The sequence below is a fragment of the Coregonus lavaretus genome, assembly GCF_964263955.1.
Source record: "Coregonus lavaretus genome assembly, chromosome: 9".
NCBI classification, from domain to species: domain Eukaryota; kingdom Metazoa; phylum Chordata; class Actinopteri; order Salmoniformes; family Salmonidae; genus Coregonus; species Coregonus lavaretus.
In genome coordinates, this window is record NC_139996.1 from 19,313,469 (window position 1) to 19,337,111 (window position 23,643).

At 42.3% G+C, this 23,643-nt stretch overlaps 1 protein-coding gene across 1 annotated transcript in view; it reads left to right on the forward strand.

Moving 5' to 3' along the window:
• The first annotated feature begins 802 nt into the window (after positions 1-802).
• Positions 803-23,643, forward strand: part of LOC311135466 (early endosome antigen 1-like) — a 58,328-nt gene continuing 35,487 nt past the window's right edge. Inside the window, exons 1-9 of the mRNA XM_084169439.1 lie at positions 803-915; positions 3,894-3,971; positions 4,079-4,191; positions 11,271-11,325; positions 11,436-11,501; positions 11,764-11,803; positions 12,049-12,153; positions 14,707-14,828; positions 16,703-16,858. Of these exons, the coding sequence (XP_084025565.1) occupies positions 892-915; positions 3,894-3,971; positions 4,079-4,191; positions 11,271-11,325; positions 11,436-11,501; positions 11,764-11,803; positions 12,049-12,153; positions 14,707-14,828; positions 16,703-16,858 (759 nt within the window). The 5' untranslated portion in view covers positions 803-891. The remainder of the gene's footprint in view (positions 916-3,893; positions 3,972-4,078; positions 4,192-11,270; positions 11,326-11,435; positions 11,502-11,763; positions 11,804-12,048; positions 12,154-14,706; positions 14,829-16,702; positions 16,859-23,643) is intronic.

The following is a 23,643-nucleotide window of genomic DNA, read 5'->3' on the forward strand; positions in this document are numbered from 1 at the left end:
GGGACATGCTTAATGAATGGACTGGCTACTGTAACGACACTAGCCATCGTAGTCCATGACAAACTTCCCCAAGGGAGTTAAATTGTAGTTACGTTTCCTTGGGGTTAAACATCCCCTGTTGTTATCCTGACTCCCACTGTTTGCTACTGAAATTGAAAAAAATATGCTTTGAAAATAAAGCCTGTGATCAATTGATTGAATCAGGTGTTAGAACTTGGCTAGAATAAAAGCATGCACACACTAGTATGTCAATGGAGCCCATACAGATGGAAAGAGGTATCTTCTTTGTATATGTGCCATTATGGCGTCTGTGACAGCGCCATTGAGGCTATCTCCATTTTAAAGTAGTCAATTTTCTTCTTCTTTTGTGTTAAAAAAAAAGTGTAAAGCTAATATTGGTGATTTACCGCCACCTGCAATGCTGGAGTCGTGAACAAAATCTTGTGTGTCATTTATTCTGGCCACTATGGTGATGATATACTGTAGCTTAAAGCCATTTACAAACCATAGCACCCAATTTGGAGAAGAAGACAATGCTCTGATCATTGGCTGATCGCTCCCAACCCATAGAAATCTCCACCCAGTTGAATACTTTAAAATGGTGAAAGCCCTCAATGGCAATGTACTTGCTAAAACGGGTTACATCCAAGTTGAGTCCTCTAACTATCTCTATGATGGGGCCCTGTTGCCCTCTGAAATACAGTAAAGTCACCGGCTATCCAACGTTTTAAAACAATTAAATGTCTTGAATGTAGCCCTTACTTCAGACAGAGCCCTGCCCCGCCCCTGAAGCAGCGGGCTTGGTCAGGTGTTCCGAGAACGGGCGTGAACTTTTCCCTTGGAACATTGATCGTATTTCATTTGACAGTCAAACACAAATCGATAGCGACCATGCTTAGACGGATACTTCAAATGGTAAGATTCCAGAATCAAAGTGGCAGGCGTACAGTTTGTATGAAACCAAGTCGCTTTCCTTGTGTTGCACAGGCCTGCCCTTCGGTGTCTGTTGTCAGCCAGTCAGGCCGACACAACAAAACGGGCCTAGCTAGCATCAAATGTCCACGTATATAAACTAGTCAGTTTGAACAGTAGTAGACATATAGTGTGTTGGTACCGTAGAGATAAATATATGGTTGGTACAATGTGCTTACCAGCTCAGATAGTTGAGCTCATGGCTGACGTTAAAATGTAGCTAGCTAACGTTACGTAAAATGCCCGGCTAATTAGCTAACGTTACAGGTTAGTTGTTGCTAACTAGTTAGCCAGCTACCTAGCTAAACTCTTTAGAAGATGGGCATGGCTAGCTAACTTGTTCGCTCAAACACTAACCTAGAACAGTTACCTAGCCAACGACACCCGTTAAGTAGACCGGAACTGTGACCATTTGTTTCAATTGTAAACGGTTTGAGTGAGACATCTTCATTTATCCAGTATCTTTGGTTAGCCTTCCTGTTTTAAGCTACCGGTTTGCGAGTAGCTATTAGCTTGCTAACAAACATGCAAGCAATGAATGGCTTATAATGTTACATGGCAATATCAGACACTCCTATGGCAGCTGTTATTTGTGTGTTGCTGAATCAAGGCCAGGTGTCATAAGACATTGACAGTTTACGTACTCCAGTCTTTCTTTAGGCCAGTACATGCTTGCCACCAAAACAAGACATAGTTAGAGACACTGGTGAAATCAAAGCTATTGAGTGTTGTAAAAGTTAGCCCCATCCCAACACTTCCTGTTGCATGACCGCGGTTGCAGTGGTCAGCAGAACAGTCAGGTGTTCGTGAACAGCGCGTTGTCCATGCTAAACCACAGATGGACATTAATTCAGTACTTATATTTAGCCTACTTGTCAGTCACCACAACAGTCTTGGCCAGCCATTTGCTAAATTCAGTCACCTCCAGCATTTCACTTTCATTTCACATTAGGTCGATTTTTCCCTATGGAAATGGATAAATCCTCATGAAACCAGGGATCAAAATCATTCAAGCTGCAATATGTAACTTTTTGGGTGACCTGACAAAATCATCATAGAAATGTGAGTTATAGATCTGTCATTCTCATTGAAAGCAAGTCTATATAATGTGGTAGATCTGTTCTAGGTGCTCTATTTCTATGCTTCCTGTTTTTTAGGTTTAGTTTTTTGCATATTTTACTTTTGGTTTTGTACACCAGCTTCAAACAACAGAAAATACACTATTTTTGGTTATGGAAAATATATTTCACAGATGTTTAGATGGTACAATGATCCTCTACGCTATACTTGTTTGTTTTGTCTCAAACTGAAATTAGGCTAACTATTAGAATTTTACCAACCAGGAAATGGTGGAGCGATTTTGGCATAGTGCATCTTTAATACCATGATTTTCAGGAAATGTATGTAATCCATGGAATGTTCCTTTGGAGGAAGGATTGTTTACATATATTTGATAATTATATCTAAAAGCATAATTGAGAAATAATTAATAAAAATGGGCATATTATATACATGCCATTTTTGCCTTACCCAGGCCTCTTTTAAGACTCCATAATGTTTCATCTGTAGGTGCCACAAAACAAAAATTGGTGTCATATGAAGCTCTACCGCTTGCTCAGATGCACTATGCCAAAAACGTTCCACCATTTCCTGGTTGGTAAAATTCAAATAGTTAGCCTAATTTTAGTTTGTTAGACAAAACAAGCAAGTAGTAGTATTTTGTTTTCACTTACAATTTTCTTATAGTCATGAATTAATATTGAAAAATATAAACATGAATATTGAAAATACACTATTTTTGATTTGGCAAATTTTTCTATATATTGTTGAACATAATATACTCTTCGGGCATATCAAAGTTCCAGAGTGGGATCTCTGCTACTTTTAAAGTTATGGCCCATTTTAAACAGAGAAATTGGCATATTAGGCAATGTAGCCTAATCAATCACAGCTCTCCCATTTACTTGTGTCATTGCACATCCTTCAAATCACCAGGGTGACCGTTTTGAATACAATTTTACATTCTCTGTTGTTCATTCTTACAAATTGGATCATAACTCTAACAATAGCAGAGATCCCACTCTGGAACTTTGATATGTGGTCCTCTGTAGCTCAATTGGTAGAGCATGGCGCTTGTAACGCCAGGGTAGTGGGTTCGATCCCCGGGACCACCCATACGTAAAAATGTATGCGCACATGACTGTAAGTCGCTTTGGATAAAAGCGTCTGCTAAATGGCATATTATTATATGCCTGTAGAGTATATTATGTCCAATAATTTGGTCACAGACTCTGCAGTGGCGCTCTAGAGCTGCAGGAGATCGGCACAAACCCACCCACCATAGCTAGCCTAAATGGATATTTATTCAATATTATCTTCTACCAAAAAGAAATAGATTCCCTAAATTCCTTACACAGTTGAAGATGACACTGCTTTGTTCTTTTGGTTAACCATCATCATGTGAACTGAATTACTAGTAGGCCTAGCCTACTGCTTCGAGTTGTGCTTTTGGACTCCTTAGATTTAGACTAATACAAGTAGTTTAACCTCATCAGAGTGATTCATTCATCTTTGTGTGTGAGGAGTAGCACTCCTGCTAAGGGGCGTTCTGTTTCAGCCCTCTGTGTCCTGAGGTGACACTGGTGAAAGTGCCAAGTGCAGGCAAAGCTCAGCTCTGTCTCTCTCTCTGACTCAGACGCACTCCCTTGTGATGCAGCAGCACGTCAATTAATTTGTTAACAGTTATGGGAGCTGTGTCAAAAATGTATCTCACAGAGCTGTTCTTCAATACCCATAACATGCCAATGCTACTCGTTTGGGTAGATTTCAGCGAATGGATGGCCTAACAGGATGTCCGCTGCTGTGACTCACATTCATTTGACCATGTCACCTCCCTCCTTTGTCTTCTCTCCCTCCCACAGACTCCTGGGAAAGGAGGCTCCCAGAACACTGAGTCAGACCAGCCCAGTGCAGAACTCAACAATGACCAGACCTCCGAGGTAAAGCGTGTCTCTTACTTGTGTAATTCACCTGACGGACTGTATTGCCTGTAATCCCTATCCTGTATCCCGTAGTCTGATAATGTCTAGCCTATGTCTGTGTGCAGGGGTTCATCTGTCCCCAGTGCATGAAGTCCCACAACTCTGCAGAGGAGCTGTTTAAGCACTATGAACTGTACCACGGTTCAGGAGACCAGCCCTCCCACATGGGCCCTGGCCGGTAAGACCACCGTCTTCCTCCTGGCTCTACTGTATCACAATATAATGATATTGAGTTGTCCTGTCTTTTGGTATTTATTAGGATCCCCATTAGCCGCTGCAAAAGCATCAGCTACTCTTCTTGGGGTCCACATGAAACATTACATAATATACTGAACAAAAATATGAACGCAACAATTGTAAAGATTTTACTGAGTTACTGTTCAAATAAGGAAATCAGTCAATTTAAATAAATAAATTAGGCCCTAATATATGGATTTCCCAAGACTGGGAATACAGATATGCATCTGTTGGTAGGGGCGTGGATCAGAACCAGTCAGTATCTGGTGTGACCACCATTTGCCTCATGTAGCGCAACACATCTCCTTCGCATAGAGTTTATCAGGCTGTTGATTGTGGCCTGTGGAATGTTGTCCCACTCCTCTTCAATGGCTGTGCGAAGTTGCTGGATGTTGGCGGGAACTGGAACACACTTTCGTTCACATCAATCCAGAGCATTCCAAACATGCTCAATGGGTGACATGTCTGGTGAGTATGAAGGCCATGGAAGAACTGGGACATTTTCAGCTTCCAGGAATTGTGTACAGATCCTTGCGACATGAGGCCGTGCATTATCATGCTGAAACATGAGGTGATGGTGGTGGATGAATGGCATGACAATGAGCCTCAGGATCTCGTCACGGTATCTCAGCATTCAAATTGCCATTGATAAATGCAATTGTGTTCGCTGTCCATACAGTGGGGAAAAAAAGTATTTAGTCAGCCACCAATTGTGCAAGTTCTCCCACTTAAAAAGATGAGAGGCCTGTAATTTTCATCATAGGTACACGTCAACTATGACAGACAAAATGAGATTTTTTTTCCCAGAAAATCACATTGTAGGATTTTTAATGAATTTATTTGCAAATTATGGTGGAAAATAAGTATTTGGTCAATAACCAAAGTTTCTCAATACTTTGTTATATACCCTTTGTTGGCAATGACACAGGTCAAACGTTTTCTGTAAGTCTTCACAAGGTTTTCACACACTGTTGCTGGTATTTTGGCCCATTCCTCCATGCAGATCTCCTCTAGAGCAGTGATGTTTTGGGGCTGTCGCTGGACAACACGGACTTTCAACTCCCTCCAAAGATTTTCTATGGGGTTGAGATCTGGAGACTGGCTAGGCCACTCCAGGACCTTGAAATGCTTCTTACGAAGCCACTCCTTCGTTGCCCGGGCGGTGTGTTTGGGATCATTGTCATGCTGAAAGACCCAGCCACGTTTCATCTTCAATGCCCTTGCTGATGGAAGGAGGTTTTCACTCAAAATCTCACGATACATGGCCCCATTAATTCTTTCCTTTACACGGATCAGTCGTCCTGGTCCCTTTGCAGAAAAACAGCCCCAAAGCATGATGTTTCCACCCCCATGCTTCACAGTAGGTATGGTGTTCTTTGGATGCAACTCAGCATTCTTTGTCCTCCAAACACGACGAGTTGAGTTTTTACCAAAAAGTTCTATTTTGGTTTCATCTGACTATATGATATTCTCCCAATCCTCTTCTGGATCATCCAAATGCACTCTAGCAAACTTCAGACGGGCCTGGACATGTACTGGCTTAAGCAGGGGGACACGTCTGGCACTGCAGGATTTGAGTCCCTGGCGGCGTAGTGTGTTACTGATGGTAGGCTTTGTTACTTTGGTCCCAGCTCTCTACAGGTCATTCACTAGGTCCCCCCGTGTGGTTCTGGGATTTTTGCTCACCGTTCTTGTGATCATTTTGACCCCACGGGGTGAGATCTTGCGTGGAGCCCCAGATCGAGGGAGATTATCAGTGGTCTTGTATGTCTTCCATTTCCTAATAATTGCTCCCACAGTTGATTTCTTCAAACCAAGCTGCTTACCTATTGCAGATTCAGTCTTCCCAGCCTGGTGCAGGTCTACAATTTTGTTTCTGGTGTCCTTTGACAGCTCTTTGGTCTTGGCCATAGTGGAGTTTGGAGTGTGACTGTTTGAGGTTGTGGACAGGTGTCTTTTATACTGATAACAAGTTCAAACAGGTGCCATTAATACAGGTAACGAGTGGAGGACAGAGGAGCCTCTTAAAGAAGAAGTTACAGGTCTGTGAGAGCCAGAAATCTTGCTTGTTTGTAGGTGACCAAATACTTATTTTCGACCATAATTTGCAAATAAATTCATAAAAAATCCTACAATGTGATTTTCTGGATTTTTTTTCCTCAATTTGTCTGACATAGTTGACGTGTACCTATGATGAAAATTACAGGCCTCTCTCATCTTTTTAAGTGGGAGAACTTGCACAATTGGTGGCTGACTAAATACTTTTCTTCCCCACTGTAGCTTATGCCTGCCCATACCATAACCCCACCGCCACCATGGGGCACTCTGTTCACAACATTGACATCAGCAAACCGCCCGCTCGCCCACACGACACCATACACGTGGTCTGCGGTTGTGAGGCCGGTTGGACATACTGCCAAATTCTCTAAAACGACGTTGGAGGTGGCTTATGGTAGAGAGATTAACATTCCATTCTCTGGCAACAGCTCTGAACATTCCTGCAGTCAGCATGCCAATTGCACGCTCCCTCAACTTGAGACATCTGTGGCATTGTGTTGTGTGACAAAACAAATTTTTTAGGGTGGTCTTTTATTTTCCCCAGCACAAGGTGCATCTGTGTAATGATCATGCTGTTTAATCAGCTTCTTGATATGCCACACCTGTCAGGTGGATGGATTAACTAACTTTAAGCGTCAGTTGTCAGAGCAGCTTACCGATCACTGCACCTGTACACAGCCATTCTGAAATTAGCCCACCGAACTACCTCATCCCCATATTGTTATTTATTTTGCTAATTTGCACCCCAGTATCTCTATTTGCACATAATCTCTTGCACATCTATCATTCCAGTGTTAATACGAAATTGTAACTATTTTGCACTATGGCCTATTTATTGCCTTACCTCCATAACTTGCTACATTTGCACACACTATATATATTTTCTGTAGTATTTTTTGACTTTATGTTTTGTTTTACCCCATATGTAACTCTGTGTTGTTTTTAATCGCACTGCTTTGCTTTATCTTGGCCAGGTCGCAGTTGTAAATGAGAACTTGTTCTCAACTGGCTTACCTGGTTAAATAAAGGTGAAATATAATAAAAATAAAAATAATATTTTAAAAGGAGAAATGCTCACTAACAGGGATGTAAACAAATTTGTGATTTTATTTTTGTAAATAAATAAGCTTTTTGTGCATATGGAACATTTCTGGGGTCTTTTATTTCAGCTCATGAAACATGGGACCAACACTTTACATGTTGCGTTTGTTTTTATTCAGTGTACATAGTACAGAACATTATTAGTCAAGGACTGAAATGCATACATTTAAAACATCACACAGCCTACATATCAGTGCATACACACTATCTAGGTCTAATACATAATACAGGAAATTATAATACAACATATAAAATGTCTGTGTCTCTTCACTGTCTGTTTTGTGCAGTAAGGTGTTTTATCTGTTTTTTGAAACTGGTTTTATTGCTAGCTTGAGTTACCTGGGGTGGCAGAGTGTTACATGTAGTCATGGCTCTATTTAATACTGTGCGTTTCCTAGCCTCTGTTCTGGACCTGGGGACTGTGAAGAGACCTCTGGTTGCATGTCATGTGTTGTACCGTTGAGTGTCCGAACTTTGTGACAACTGCAAAAGACAGTTCGGTACCTGCAACACATCAATACCTTGCACAAAGACCAATAGTGATGCAGTCAGTCTCTCCTCAACTTTGAGCCAGGGTAGACTGACGTGCATGTAACTGACACTTTCCCTCCGTGTACATCTAAGTGCGATACATGTTGTTTTGTTCTGGACCAACTGCAATTTGCCTATGTCCTTCTTTGCCGCACATGACCACACAGCTGGGCAGTAGTACAGGTGCGACAAAACTAGGGCCTGTAGGACCTGTCTGAAGGCAGAGCAATGCCATATCATGGACGGAGCTCTTCCCATTTTAGCAACCATTGAGTCTATATGTTTTGACCATGACAGCTTGCTATCTAGGGTTACACCCAGCAGCTTAGTCTCCTCAACTTGCTCAATAGCCACATTATTCAATAATATACTGAACAAAAATATAAATGCAACATGCAACAATTTCAAAGATTTTACTGAGTTACAGTTCATAGAAGGAAATCAGTCAATTGAAATAAATACACTGCTCAAAAAAATAAAGGGAACACAATGTAACTCCAAGTCAATCATACTTCTGTGAAATCAAACTGTCCACTTAGGAAGCAACACTGATTGACAATACATTTCACATGCTGTTGTGCAAATGGAATAGACAACAGGTGGAAATTATAGGCAATTAGCAAGACACCCCCAATAAAGGAGTGGTTCTGCAGGTGGTGACCACAGACCACTTCTCAGTTCCTATGCTTCCTGGCTGATGTTTTGGTCACTTTTGAATGCTGGCGGTGCTTTCACTCTAGTGGTAGCATGAGACGGAGTCTACAACTCACACAAGTGGCTCAGGTAGTGCAGCTCATCCAGGATGGCACATCAATGCGAGCTGTGGCAAGAAGTTTTGTTGTGTCTGTCAGCGTAGTGTCCAGAGCATGGAGGCGCTACCAGGAGACAGGCCAGTACATCAGGAGACGTGGAGGAGGCCGTAGGAGGGTAACAACCCAGCAGCAGGACCGCTACCACCTCCTTTGTGCAAGGAGGAGCAGGAGGAGCACTGCCAGAGCCCTGCAAAATGTCCTCCAGCAGGCCACAAATGTGCATGTGTCTGCTCAAACGGTCAGAAACAGACTCCATGAGGGTGGTATGAGGGCCCGACGTCCACAGGTGGGGGTTGTGCTTACAGCCCAACACCGTGCAGGACATTTGGCATTTGCCAGAGAACACCAAGATTGGCAAATTAGCCACTGGCGCCCTGTGCTCTTCACAGATGAAAGCAGGTTCACACTGAGCACATGTGACAGACGTGACAGAGTCTGGAGACGCCGTGGAGCATGACCGGTTTGGCGGTGGGTCAGTCATGGTGTGGGGTGGCATTTCTTTGGGGGGCCGCACAGCCCTCCATGTGCTCGCCAGAGGTAGCCTGACTGCCATTAGGTACCGAGATGAGATCCTTAGACCCCTTGTGAGACCATATGCTGGTGCGGTTGGCCCTGGGTTCCTCCTAATGCAAGAAAATGCTAGACCTCATGTGGCTGGAGTGTGTCAGCAGTTCCTGCAAGAGGATGGCATTGATGCTATGGACTGGCCCGCCCGTTCCCCAGACCTGAATCCAATTGAGCACATCTGGGACATCATGTCTCGCTCCATCCACCAACGCCACGTTGCACCACAGACTGTCCAGGAGTTGGCGGATGCTTTAGTCCAGGTCTGGGAGGAGATCCCTCAGGAGACCATCCGCCACCTCATCAGGAGCATGCCCAGGCGTTGTAGGGAGGTCATACAGGCATGTGGAGGCCACACACACTACTGAGGACATTACATCAAAGTTGGATCAGCCTGTAGTGTGGTTTTCCACTTTAATTTTGAGTGTGACTCCAAATCCAGACCTCCATGGGTTGATACATTTGATTTCCATTGATAATTTTTGTGTGATTTTGTTGTCAGCACATTCAACTATGTAAAGAAAAAAAGTATTTAATAAGATTATTTAATTCTTTCAGATCTAGTATGTGTTATTTTAGTGTTCCCTTAATTTTTTTGAGCAGTGTAAATTAGGCCCTAATCTATGAATTTCACATGACTGTGCAGGGGCGCAGCCATGGATGGGCCTGGGAGGGCTTGGGCCCACCCACTTGGGAGCAAGGCCCACCCACTGGGGAGCCAGGCCCAGCCAATCAGAATGAGTTTTTCCCCACAAAAGGGCTTTATTACAGACAGAAATACTCCTTAGTTTCATCAGCTGTCGGGGTGGCTGGTCTCAGATGATCCCGCAGGTGAAGAATCTGGATTTGGACGTCCTGGGCTGGCGTGGTTACACGTGGTCTGCGGTTGTGAGGCCGGTTGGACGTACTGCCAAATTCTCTAAAACAATGTTGGAGGCAGCTTATGGTAGAGAAAGGAACATTCAATTCTCTGGCAACAGCTCTGGGGGACATTCCTGCAGTCAGCATGCCAATTGCACGCTCCCACAAAACTTGAGACATCTGTGGCATTGTGTTTTGTGACAAAACTGCACATTTTAGAATGGCCCTTTATTTTCCCCAGCACAAGGTGCACCTGTGTAATGATCATGCTGTTTAATCAGCTTCTTGATATGCCACACCTGTCAGGTTGATGGATTATCTTGGCAAAGGAGAAATGCTCACTAACAGGGATGTAAACACATTTGTGAACAACATTCGAGAGAAATAAGCTTTTTGTGCATATGGAACATTTTCTGGGATCTTTTGTTTCACCTCATGAAACATGGGACCAAGACTTTACATGTTGTGTTTATATTTATGTTCAGTATAGATCTAAATGAGGTGAGCAAGTGATTTGTCCCAAAAATGATGGTTTTAGTTTTTGAGATATTTAGCACTAACCTTTTGCTAGTTACCCATTCTAAAACTGACTGGAGCTCTATGTTAAGGGTGTCAGTTATTTATTTTACTGTTGCAGTCGAAGTGTATACTGTTGAATCGTCAGCGTACATACACACGGGCTTAATTGAAGGACATTTGTAAAAACAGAAAACATTAATGGCCCTAGCCGGCTGCCCTGCGGTACACCACACTCAACTGAATTTGCATGAGAGAGGCTTCCATTCACGAAAACCCTCTGTGTTCTATTAGATAGGTAACTCTCAATCCATAATAAGGCAGAGGATGAAAATCCATAACACCTATGTTTTTTTTCAGCAATGGGTTACGATGAATGACATCAAAAGCCTTGAACTATAGGCTTTAGACCTTTTTTTCTCCCATATAGCTCCTATCATCATCATAATCATCATTATTGCCTTATTTTCTCCTTTAGTCTTGTACTGTAATTACAAAATGTCCTGTATACATTCAGAATAATAATAAACATTCAAAGTACATTTCAGGTAAATGTCCTTCTCCTTTCTTCCTCCAGGGAAGACTTTATGCTTCTCCGGCAAGAGTTGCAAGAACTGCAGACCTCGCTCAAGGTACCATCATACATTTTGGGAAGAGATTAGGCCTATAGAGAATTTTAGGTTAATTGATCTTCACTGCGTAACGTGTGTGTATGTGTGCGCACGCGTGTTTTATCTGTCAGGAGGAGCGATGGTTCTCTGGCGAGCTGAAGAAGGAGCTGGACAAAGTGCAAGGACACCTGAAGCAAGTAATTCCTCTAAGATGCCTACTATCAAATTATATCTCATTACAGCCACTCCCGTAGAAATTAAACATTTTAATATTCATTTTTCGTGGCTTCTCTCATCTTACCAGAATACCTGAGGGAGTTGACATGAAATAAGGGTGATCTGGTAGCAGTCAACCGATGATAAAATACCAAACTACAATCAATTTTGACAGTTAAGCAGTTTTTATGCGTGATACACTGCTTAGCTTGTATGGACATATCAGTGTTCCTCTCGTTTCAGGGTCCACAGAACGACGGCCAGGCAGGCTCAGAAGATTCTGGTGAGCGATTTAAGATCATGTTCATTAAGCCCCAAATGGAAGAAAACCTTCCCGAAACAGAGAAGTACTATACGTAATCGTCCACTAAGAAATGTTTGTTTTCATTTTCTCTTGCACAACGTTTTGTTATGGTGTGCCTCAAATGAACACGACCCAGTTCTTGAATTCTTACTGTCTCGTTACTTTGCTAGCGGACTTCAATCACTGAGATATTGATGCTCATTCCTTTCCGTTTCCCCGTGCAGCCCTGGCGATTAAGCTGAACCAGGCAGAGACGGAGAAGTTTAACATCAAGCAGATGAAAGACCTGTTTGAGCAGAAGGCTGCCCAGCTGGCCACAGAGATAGTGGGTTAGTGTGTGGTGGCCTGGCAGCCATCTTTAAATCCAGAGTCTGTGTGACTGGGAGCACTGTGTGTGCTGCTGGCTGCTCTGTTAGAAACCACAGTGGATGTTCTTCTCCACACTTCATATCATATTGTGAATCTATTGTGTTGTGTTCAGTGGAGTCTGATATATACAGTGAGCTCCAAAAATATTGGGACAGTGAAATCTTTTGTTGTTGTTTTGGCTCTGTACTCCAGCACTTTAGAAATGATACATTGACGTTGAGGTTAAAGGGCAGACTGTCAGCTTAAATGTGAGGGTATTTTCATCCATATCGGGTGAACTGTTTAGAAATTACAGCACTTTCTGTACATAGTCCCCCCATTTTAGCGGACCAAAGTTATTGGGACATTCACTTGTGGATTAACGTAGTCAAAGGTTTAGTATTTGGTACCATTTTCCTAGTATGCAATGATTACATCAAACTTGTGACTCTACAAAGTTGTTGTATGCATTTGCTGTTTGTTTTGGTTGTGTTTTCAGATTATTTTGTGCCCAATTGAAATTAATGGTAAATAATGTATTGTCATTTTGTCGTCACTGTTATTGTAAGTAAGAATAGAATATGTTTATATGCGTCTACATTAATGTGGATGCTACCATGATTACGGATAAAAAATCCTAACCTCCCCTGTTATTGTAATGGTGAGAGGTTAGCATGTCTTGGGAATATGATATTTGTGCGTCTAACTTTCTCATTCATCATTATCAAATGACACTACCAAATTTACCATTACATTTCTATTGGGCACAAAATAATCTGAAACACAACCAAAACAAACAGCAAATGCGTCCAACAAGTTTGTAGAGTCACAAGCTTGATGTAATCATTAATGCACATACAGTGGGGAAAAAAAGTATTTAGTCAGCCACCAATTGTGCAAGTTCTCCCACTTAAAAAGATGAGAGAGGCCTGTAATTTTCATCATAGGTACACATCAACTATGACAGACAAAATGAGAAAAAAAAATCCAGAAAATCACATTGTAGGATTTTTAATGAATTTATTTGCAAATTATGGTGGAAAATAAGTATTTGGTCAATAACCAAAGTTTCTCAATACTTTGTTATATACCCTTTGTTGGCAATGACACAGGTCAAACGTTTTCTGTAAGTCTTCACAAGGTTTTCGCACACTGTTGCTGGTATTTTGGCCCATTCCTCCATGCAGATCTCCTCTAGAGCAGTGATGTTTTGGGGCTGTCGCTGGGCAACACGGACTTTCAACTCCCTCCAAAGATTTTCTATGGGGTTGAGATCTGGAGACTGGCTAGGCCACTCCAGGACCTTGAAATGCTTCTTACGAAGCCACTCCTTCGTTGCCCGGGCGGTGTGTTTGGGATCATTGTCATGCTGAAAGACCCAGCCACGTTTCATCTTCAATGCCCTTGCTGATGGAAGGAGGTTTTCACTCAAAATCTCACGATACATGGCCCCATTCATTCTTTCCTTTACACGGATCAGTCGTCCTGGTCCCTTTGCAGAAAAACAGCCCCAAAGCATGATGTTTCCACCTCCATGCTTCACAGTAGGTATGGTGTTCTTTGGATGCAACTCAGCATTCTTTGTCCTCCAAACACGACGAGTTGAGTTTTTACCAAAAAGTTCTATTTTGGTTTCATCTGACCATATGACATTCTCCCAATCCTCTTCTGGATCATCCAAATGCACTCTAGCAAACTTCAGACGGGCCTGGACATGTACTGGCTTAAGCAGGGGGACACGTCTGGCACTGCAGGATTTGAGTCCCTGGCGGCGTAGTGTGTTACTGATGGTAGGCTTTGTTACTTTGGTCCCAGCTCTCTGCAGGTCATTCACTAGGTCCCCCCGTGTGGTTCTGGGATTTTTGCTCACCGTTCTTGTGATCATTTTGACCCCACGGGGTGAGATCTTGCGTGTAGCCCCAGATCGAGGTAGATTATCAGTGGTCTTGTATGTCTTCCATTTCCTAATAATTGCTCCCACAGTTGATTTCTTCAAACCATGCTGCTTACCTATTGCAGATTCAGTCTTCCCAGCCTGGTGCAGGTCTACAATTTTGTTTCTGGTGTCCTTTGACAGCTCTTTGGTCTTGGCCATAGTGGAGTTTGGAGTGTGACTGTTTGAGGGTGGACAAATGGGTGGACAAAAAGTACTGTCATTTCTAAATGGTTCACCTGATATGGATGAAAATACTCTCAAATTAAAGCTGACAGTTTGTACTTTAACTTCATCGTCATTGTATCATTTCAAATCCAAAGTGCTGCAGTACAGAGCCAAAACAACAAAACATGTCACTGTCCCATTACTTTTGGAGCTCACTGTAGTTAATTTAGCTCATCTAAAGCTGCTTTCATTGAACAAACATTTAATTTCACATTTTGGGAAAAATTGATGTTCCATAGGCAGGTATAGTACAGTGACTAGCTCAGAGGCTAGGGTTAAGATAGAAGATCAAGGATAAATAGATAGATCTTATACTTTATTGTTCCGTGAAGGGATATTCAATTTAACATGGGTATGTTGGTGACCCTGACAGACATCAAGTCTCGTTATGATGAGGAGAAGAGCCTGAGGGAGGCTGCAGACCAGAGGCTGTCCAACCTGTGCCAGGAGCTGCAGAGCGAGAGGCAGGACAAGGACCGGCTCAACACAGAACTGGTAACTAACAGAGACTGCAGACAGACAGACAGACATGCATGCCTAAAAGCATACACACACTTAGACACACACAGTCATGCAAATACGCGTACACACACTCTCAGGCACACATACAGGTAGGAAACTTCCTATACATACTGTACAGCTATAGACATGTCACAGTGCACTAAAATAATAATACACTGTTATACAATATTTTAGAATAAGTCAACGTTCAATGATGAGCACTGATGATCATTTGCATGTAGCCTATATTTTACTCCCAGACTAGACTATATTTCCAGAGTTTTATTTTCACCTCTTACTCAGTACTTGTTAGTAAATAGAGATGTGACAAATTGAACATTTTTCTTAATGTTTAAAATTCTGTTTTCTTATCAGTTTTCCATTAAAACGATAAGAAAAATTCATACAATTCCACGTGTACAGTTTGGGTCTCACAGTGCGTCCCTTTCAGATGGTTAAGCATTTCACCTGTACTACCATTACTGTAACTCAATTCCACCATGCAAAGCATGCATTTCCTTCTCATTTCTCAAAGTATTGCTGTACAGGACTTCGCTGCTGTCGCTTGTCTTTCTCTGCCGTTTTTCCAACTATTAACGACAATGACGTAGGGCTGGAGAGTCGACTCCCAAATAATAGATTCCTCGACTCCTTGCGCGTCAACTCCTATTTCTGAGTGTCAAGATTAGATTCCGCCAGGAATCGTCTCCTAAGATTCAGTATTTTTGGAATGGAGGAGAATTATTAGTTGCCGTACATCCGAGAACACAAACGCTCGCATCTTTCATAGCGAGCTTGCAAGGGACGGAGAAAGAGGGGAGGGGCACAGTATAGGCAGGTCGGCCACCAGGCAGACAGATAGGCCTAGTGCAAGGTTCTGACTCCATCGGCAATCAAAAGCGTTATCTCGCAATGGAATGCTGTCTCGCAATTTCTTGGCTTTCAATGTCTCGCAACTTCAGTAAAGCAGGGCCTGTCGTCAATGAATAGGCTAGGATATTGAGATGAGCGAGATGCAACACTTCACTCACACACAGTATCTGCGTGTGTTCATGGGCTCGCTTCACGCTGTTCAGTGTGGTAGCCAGGGCACCAAAGCCTCATGCTTAGTTGTTGCTCTTAGAAATTGACCCACTATGCTGTTTATATTTAAATTACACAACTTTCCCCAGGCCTTTAAAGCCTATTGTTTAGTTAGGCTATAAAATTGTTTTGTGATAACTGCACCGTAATTATAAAAATGTTTGCAGATCCCAATTTTGTGTAACAGTTATTACTATTGGAAGTTCACACCCCTGTTTGTAAACATATTGAATGTTGGGCTTTGTTTCCGAGAGAACCATGTGTCGACAAAGAGAACAGTCACGGATAAAGCTAACAAACGGAAATTAAGCAAATTTGTTGTTGTCTGTTCGGATATCCTGGAGCCTTCATAGATGTTCGCCCCTAATGTGGTCATTTCTTCACTTTTATGTATACATGGAGATTTTATTTTAATTTTTTACGAGGTCTAGTTGTCTTAACAGAGTAAAGTGTAAATAACCATGTATTTTAATATGAAGGAAGTGGAACAAGTCTTGAGGAAGGAACTATTCATGACGGATTGCTGGGGTTACCATCTCTACCTAGGTAGTTCAGATAGTTTTCATTTATGTCATTCATTTCTATGTCAGAGAGGAGAGGGCAGAAAGGGAGCTTATGATGTTATGAACTCTATACTGCCAGCAACACTTACATTTCCAATTTACCTTTTTCTGTTTTCACCCCAAACCTACATCCTAACCCTAAAGTGGTCCAGTAACCCCTAACCCCTCTTTGCTGCCCCAAATTTCTGTCCCTCTGCCCTAAATCTCTCTGCTTCCCCCTAGCTGCAGCGGCCGGGAGTGGAGGACGTGGAGGTACTGCAGAAGGAGCTGATCCAGGTGCAGACGTTGATGGACAGTATGACACGCGAGAGGGAGGAGGAGTCGGTACGCCTCAAGAGCCAATACGAGCAGCTGCAGGCTGACCACACCACCTCAGAGGTAAGGCTGCAGGGGGAATGGCCCATCTTGGTTTAGTTTTGTGTTACTGGTCCAGTATGTACTGCTAGTATCTTCACGATCCCTCATTGCAAGGCAGGCCCAAGAGTTTAGGGCAGCTAGTCAACTAGTGATTGGCTCCTCTTCTTGCACAAGGGAGACTCTGGTAAACATGTTTGTAATCATGATTAAACACACACACACACTGTCACACAGTCAGGAACCTTTGTGAATAAAAAAGGAAACGTTTTATATGCCCTTTCACAATTGTTTATCACATTCTTCATTCACATCCCGTTGACATCATAGAAGGGGTGTCCAAGTGGATATGAAGTTATGAATGTTTAACCATTTTTCAATAAAACAGAAAGCCTTTACTCTCATTCTTCAACCTTTGCCCGGTCGTAAACACTCATTAGATATTCCACTGGCTTTCCCTCACCTAGCACCTACTGTATTGCCACTCCTATTCTCTTCAATCTGAGTCTACAGGAAAGTGTGCCCTCAGGCCTGGAGGGAAGAAAAAGTCATTCAGCTACCCAAGAATAGCAAAGCACAATTTACTGGTTCAAACAGCTGACCAATCAGCTTACTACTGACCATTAGTACATTTTTGGGAGAAATTGTGTTTGAACAGATGCAATGCTATTTCACAGTAAACAAATTAACAGACTTTGAGCAATCTTATAAGGAAGGGCATTCAACATGTACGGCACTAACACAAATGACTGATTGAAATACATTTATATAATACGATTTTGGGGGCTGTTTTGTTATACTTCAGTACAGCTTTTGACATTATCAATCATAATCAGCTGCTGAAAAAAGCATGTGATGGCTTTACATCCTCTGCCATATCGTGGATTGAGAGCTACCTAACAGAACAGAGTGTTTTCTTTCATTGAAACCTCTCTATCGTAAACCAGGTAGAGTGTGGTATACGTCAAGGCAGCTGTCTTGGTCCTTTACTGTTTTCCATTTTTACTAATGACCTACCACTAGCTTTAAGTAAAGCCTGTGTGTCTATTTATGCTGATGACACAACATTATACACATCAGCTACCACAGTAAGTGAAATCACTGCAACCTTACAGAGCTGTAGTCAGTTTTAGAATGGGTGGCTAATAATAAGCTAGTCCTTAATATATTACAAACTAAAAGCTAAGCCCTAAACCTCATCTACATCTTGTAATGCATCGTGTCAATTGAACAAGTTGAGGAGACTAAACTGCTTGGTGGAACCATAGATTGTAAACTGACATGGTCAAAACATATTGATACAACGGTTGCTAAGATGGGGAGAGATCTGGCCGTGATAAAGTGCTGCTCTGCTTTCTTGACATCACAATCAACCAAACAAGTCCTACAGGCACTAGTTTTATCACACCTGGACTACAGCCCACTTACAGTGGGGAGAACAAGTATTTGATACACTGCCGATTTTGCAGGTTTTCCTACTTACAAAGCATGTAGAGGTCTGTAATTTTTATCATAGGTACACTTCAACTGTGAGAGACGGAATCTAAAACAAAAATCCAGAAAATCACATTGTATGATTTTTAAGTAATTAATTTGCATTTTATTGCATGACATAAGTATTTGATACATCAGAAAAGCAGAACTTAATATTTGGTACAGAAACCTTTGTTTGCAATTACAAAGATCATAAGTTTCCTGTAGGTTTTGACCAGGTTTGCACACACTGCAGCAGGGATTTTGGCCCACTCCTCCATACAGACCTTCTCCAGATCCTTCAGGTTTCGGGGCTGTCGCTGGACAATACGGACTTTCAGCTCCCTCCAAATATGTTCTATTGGGTTCAGGTCTGGAGACTGGCTAGGCCACTCCAGGACCTTGAGATGCTTCTTACGGAGCCACTCCTTAGTTGCCCTGGCTGTGTGTTTCTGGTCGTTGTCATGCTGGAAGACCCAGCCACGACCCATCTTCAATGCTCTTACTGAGGGAAGGAGGTTGTTGGCCAAGATCTCGCGATACATGGCCCCATCCATCCTCCCCTCAATATGGTGCAGTCGTCCTGTCCCCTTTGCAGAAAAGCATCCCCAAAGAATGATGTTTCCACCTCCATGCTTCACGGTTGGGATGGTGTTCTTGGGGTTGTACTCATCCTTCTTCTTCCTCCAAACACGGTGAGTGGAGTTTAGATCAAAAATATCTATTTTTGTCTCATCAGACCACACGACCTTCTCCCATTCCTCCTCTGGATCATCCAGATGGTCATTGGCAAACTTCAGACGGGCCTGGACATGCGCTGGCTTGAGCAGGGGGACCTTGCGTGCGCTGCAGGATTTTAATCCATGACGGCGTAGTGTGTTACTAATGGTTTTCTTTGAGACTGTGGTCCCAGCTCTCTTCAGGTCATTGACCAGGTCCTGCCGTGTAGTTCTGGGCTGATCCCTCACCTTCCTCATTATCATTGATGCCCCACGAGGTGAGATCTTGCATGGAGCCCCAGACCGAGGATGATTGACCGTCATCTTGAACTTCTTCCATTTTCTAATAATTGCACCAACAGTTGTTGCCTTCTCACCAAGCTGCTTGGCTATTGTCCTGTAGCCCATCCCAGCCTTGTGCAGGTCTACAATTTTATCCCTGATGTCCTTACACAGCTCTCTGGTCTTGGCCATTGTGGAAAGGTTGGAGTCTGTTTGATTGAGTGTGTGGACAGGTGTCTTTTATACAGGTAATGAGTTCAAACAGGTGCAGTTAATACAGGTAATGAGTGGAGAACAGGAGTGCTTCTTAAAGAAAAACTAACAGGTCTGTGAGAGCCGTAATTCTTACTGGTTGGTAGGTGATCAAATACTTATGTCATGCAATAAAATGCAAATTAATTACTTATAAATCATACAATGTGATTTTCTGGATTTTTGTTTTACATTCCGTCTCTCACAGTTGAAGTGTACCTATGATAAAAATGACAGACCTCTATATGCTTTGTAAGTAGGAAAACCTGCAAAATCGGCAGTGTATCAAATACTTGTTCTCCCCACTGTATATGGTCAAGTGCTGCAAAGAAGGACATAGGTAAATTACAGTTGGCCCAGAACAGAGCAGCATGGCTGGCCCTTAAATGTACACGGAGGGCTTATATCAAGAACATGCATGTCAATCTCTCATGGTTTAAAGTAGAGGAGAGATTGACTGCGTCACTGTCTTTTGTGAGAAGTATTGATGTGTTGAAAGCACCTGTTCAAACAGCTAACACACAGCTCAGACACCCATACATACCCCACAAGACATGCCACCAGTGGCCTTTTCACAGTCCCTAAGTCCAGAACAGAGGCTGGGAAATGCACAGTACTACATTGAGCCATGCTATCAGTAAAATCTGATAAAAATAAACTTCAAACAACACAACACGGACTGTGAAGACACATTTGTTTTACTAACCTTGTGGGGACCAAACCGTTGATTCCCATTCAAAAATCCTGTTTTCCCTTTTAACCTAATCCTAACCCTAACTCAAACCTAACCCTTTTTCTAACCCTAATTGTAACATTTACATTTTAGTCATTTAGCAGGCGCTCTTATCCAGAGCAACTTACAGTTAGTGAGTGCATACATTTTCACCCTAAACCTAAGCCTAAAATAGCCCTGTTCCTTGTTGGAACCTGCAAAATGTCCCCACTTGTCCGAATTGGCCTTGTTTGACTATCCTTGTGAGGACTTCTGGTTCCCACAAGGATAGTAAAACCAAAAAAACACACACACACACTCTACGCATACCCACACATTGTAATATTGTATTTTTGCAATAGTGTACATTTTGTAAATTTGGCAGCAGCTAATTGGGATCTTATTAAATACTAAATATTTAACATGGACCTTTAACAAGCTCTAGATTGGCTACAATAACCTTCATATTCAATGTTTTTTAATAAAGCGATGCTTGAACCCCCTTTCCCAATCCTTCAGTGTCTGTCTGCATAATTCTGCGATATTTCCTGCATTATTGAACCCATAAGGCTGTGGAAGGAGAAGATTAGGAGGGAGTTTTTCTGACTGTGGTTTCATCCCTAATGTCACCCTATTCCCTACATAGTGTACTACTTTTGGGCCCTGTTCAAAAACAGTGCAGTAAATAGGGAATAGGGTGCAATTTTAGATGAAACGTGTCTGATCCAGACCCCCCTCCATCTCTTTCCCTCTTTCTGCCAGTCCCCATCAGCCTCCTCTCTGGACTGCAATACAGACCTCTGGTTGATTTATTTAACTGCACAACGAGGGACTGAATGAATAATACATTAGAATATTAAAAGACCTTGGCTTATGTTTCACTTTCTTAAATATGTTTTACTTTTTACCCCTTTTTCTCCCCAATATCGTGATATCCAATTGGTAGTTACAGTCTTGTCCTATTGCTGAAACTCCCGTACGGACTTGGGAGAGGCGTCCTCCGAAACACGACCCTGCCAAGCCGCACTTCTTCTTGATACACTGCTTGCTTAACCCGGAAGCCAGCCGCACCAATGTGTCAGAGGAAACACAGTACAGCTGGCGACCGTGTCAGCGTGCATGCGCCTGGCCCGCCACAGGAGTCGCTAGAGTGCTATGGGACAAGGACATCCCGGCCGGCCAAACCCTCCCCTAACCCGGACGACGCTGGGCCAATTGTGCACTGCTTCATGGGTCTCCCGGTCGCAGCCGGCTGCGACACAGCCTGGGATCGAACCCGGATCTGTAGTGACGCCTCAAGCACTTTTTAAACAACTAATTAACTGCCGTCAGTTTTAATTATTTGAATTTCATTTCATTAGGGATTTTTCTGTGAACTCAATGCGCAGTTTCTCTAGAGATTAATCAGATCAAGCCTGAACTGTGCAATGTAGTAGGGAGTTGTAGTTTTCAACAGGCCAATATTCTACATAGTTTAGCACATAACTTGGTAATTAACTACAATGACCATAATCCATTGCGTGCCTACTTGTCCGGTCTGTGTGAGGCAGACACAAAGAGACAGAAGAATGTGCGATCGAGAGGGATAGCGAGCAGTTGCTTCGAGGTATCTCTACCTGAAAATACATGATCTAAGTGATTGATAGTTGGTATTCAGCAGTCATAAAAGTATGCCTTATTTACTTTGAAGAAATACTAAAATAGTGATTTTGTCAGACAGCATAGGAAGCAGCTCTATTGAGATGATGGCTTGAAATTAAATAATAAAGTCATCAAATAAAACAAATGTAATATACACAACAGCTGAACTATTTTATTTAAGTAAAGTAATGTGAATAAATGACGTTTAAGTGAAAAGCAGTAATCAGCAGTCACTGCCATCATGGGACTTTTATTAATTGTTTTATTCTGTGTTACAGCATTCAACCCACATAATGCATAATGCATTTAATGTTTTTAAAAGAAATCATCAAAATCGGAAACTGTGATTATTCCTTAACTATCTAACCGAAATCGACCTCAGAAAGTACTAATCACTCAACACTACTTGGCTCAGGCTGTCTGGTGTTTTTGATTATGTAATAGCCTTCAGCTGTAATTAATAAACGAGCGCTGATGTTGTGGTGAGTTGACTGCCTGGGACAATAGTTTAGAATCCCAACTGGTTCTTCTGGGTGACACATCAGCCTCTTGTTCTGCGTTTTCTGTTTACAACATTTTAATCTCTTGGGATTTCAACTGAAGTCCAAACATATATTATTTGGCAGAAATATGCTAAATTTGCTTTAAGCACAGAAACACACACACACACACACAAACACACACACACACACACACACACACACTACTTTTAATTGGCTCTCCTGATAGATAACATAACTTGCATCCCTACAGTTTATAAAAATCTGAAGTACTTTGCATATGAATGCATTTTGTTAAAGGTCACTACTGTTAAGAAATCACCTTACCTTTATAACTGAATAATGAATCGTGAACAAAGCTCCTAGGTTCATGGAGATCTTGCCCGGCTCATCCTGTAGTCCTACATGGGCTAGTAGACTACATTACCCATCCACCCGCTTTCCTACCTGGGCTAGACTGTACCACCCCGTGTCTACAACCTGTTTTACCTGTAATGGACTACACTACCATCCACCCCGGCTGTAGTAGATCCCCTCAATGATAGCCAGGTGGTTGGATGTTGAGATGATTGAAACAAATCACCTAATCTCTGGGCGCCTTGCTCAGCTCAACCCTGGTGATCAAACCGTTTGTCAATGCTCTGTGGGTTTCTGTGTTTTTCTAGGCTTATGTGTGTGTCTACTAGTGCTTACCTGTTTGCTTTGTCTCTTTCCCTTCCCTTCCACTCCTCCTCACCCAATTCTCAGTTTTCCCTTTCTTGAAGATCGGTAAACTGGAGATAAAGCATTCTTGTTTTACTCTGCCCTCGATCTCCTCTCAATTTTATGGATGAATTTTTATCAGTGACAATATTTAGTTATCAGAAATGTGGTTTATTCATATTAGGTGTCTCTGCTGCCTGTATGGTTATTGTTTGTTTGTGTTTGTGACTGCCTACTAGTTGTGATGCCTTGCTCGACTCTCTCTTCGTACTGTATGGATGCTCTGTAGGCTTGCCAAGTCGTGGCATGTGAATGCTTTTTAAATAATGATGTTTAATGCAACTATGATGTTGATACGATATGGATTACAATTATAATCCTGAATATTAAGGCTATACTCACTTCATGTTACACACATAGACACTCAACCATGCAAATTGGCTGGGTTATTATTTATTTAGACGTCACACATTTATAGACTTACTCTTATCCAGACTAGGGCTATTGCGGTGACCGTATTAATGCCAC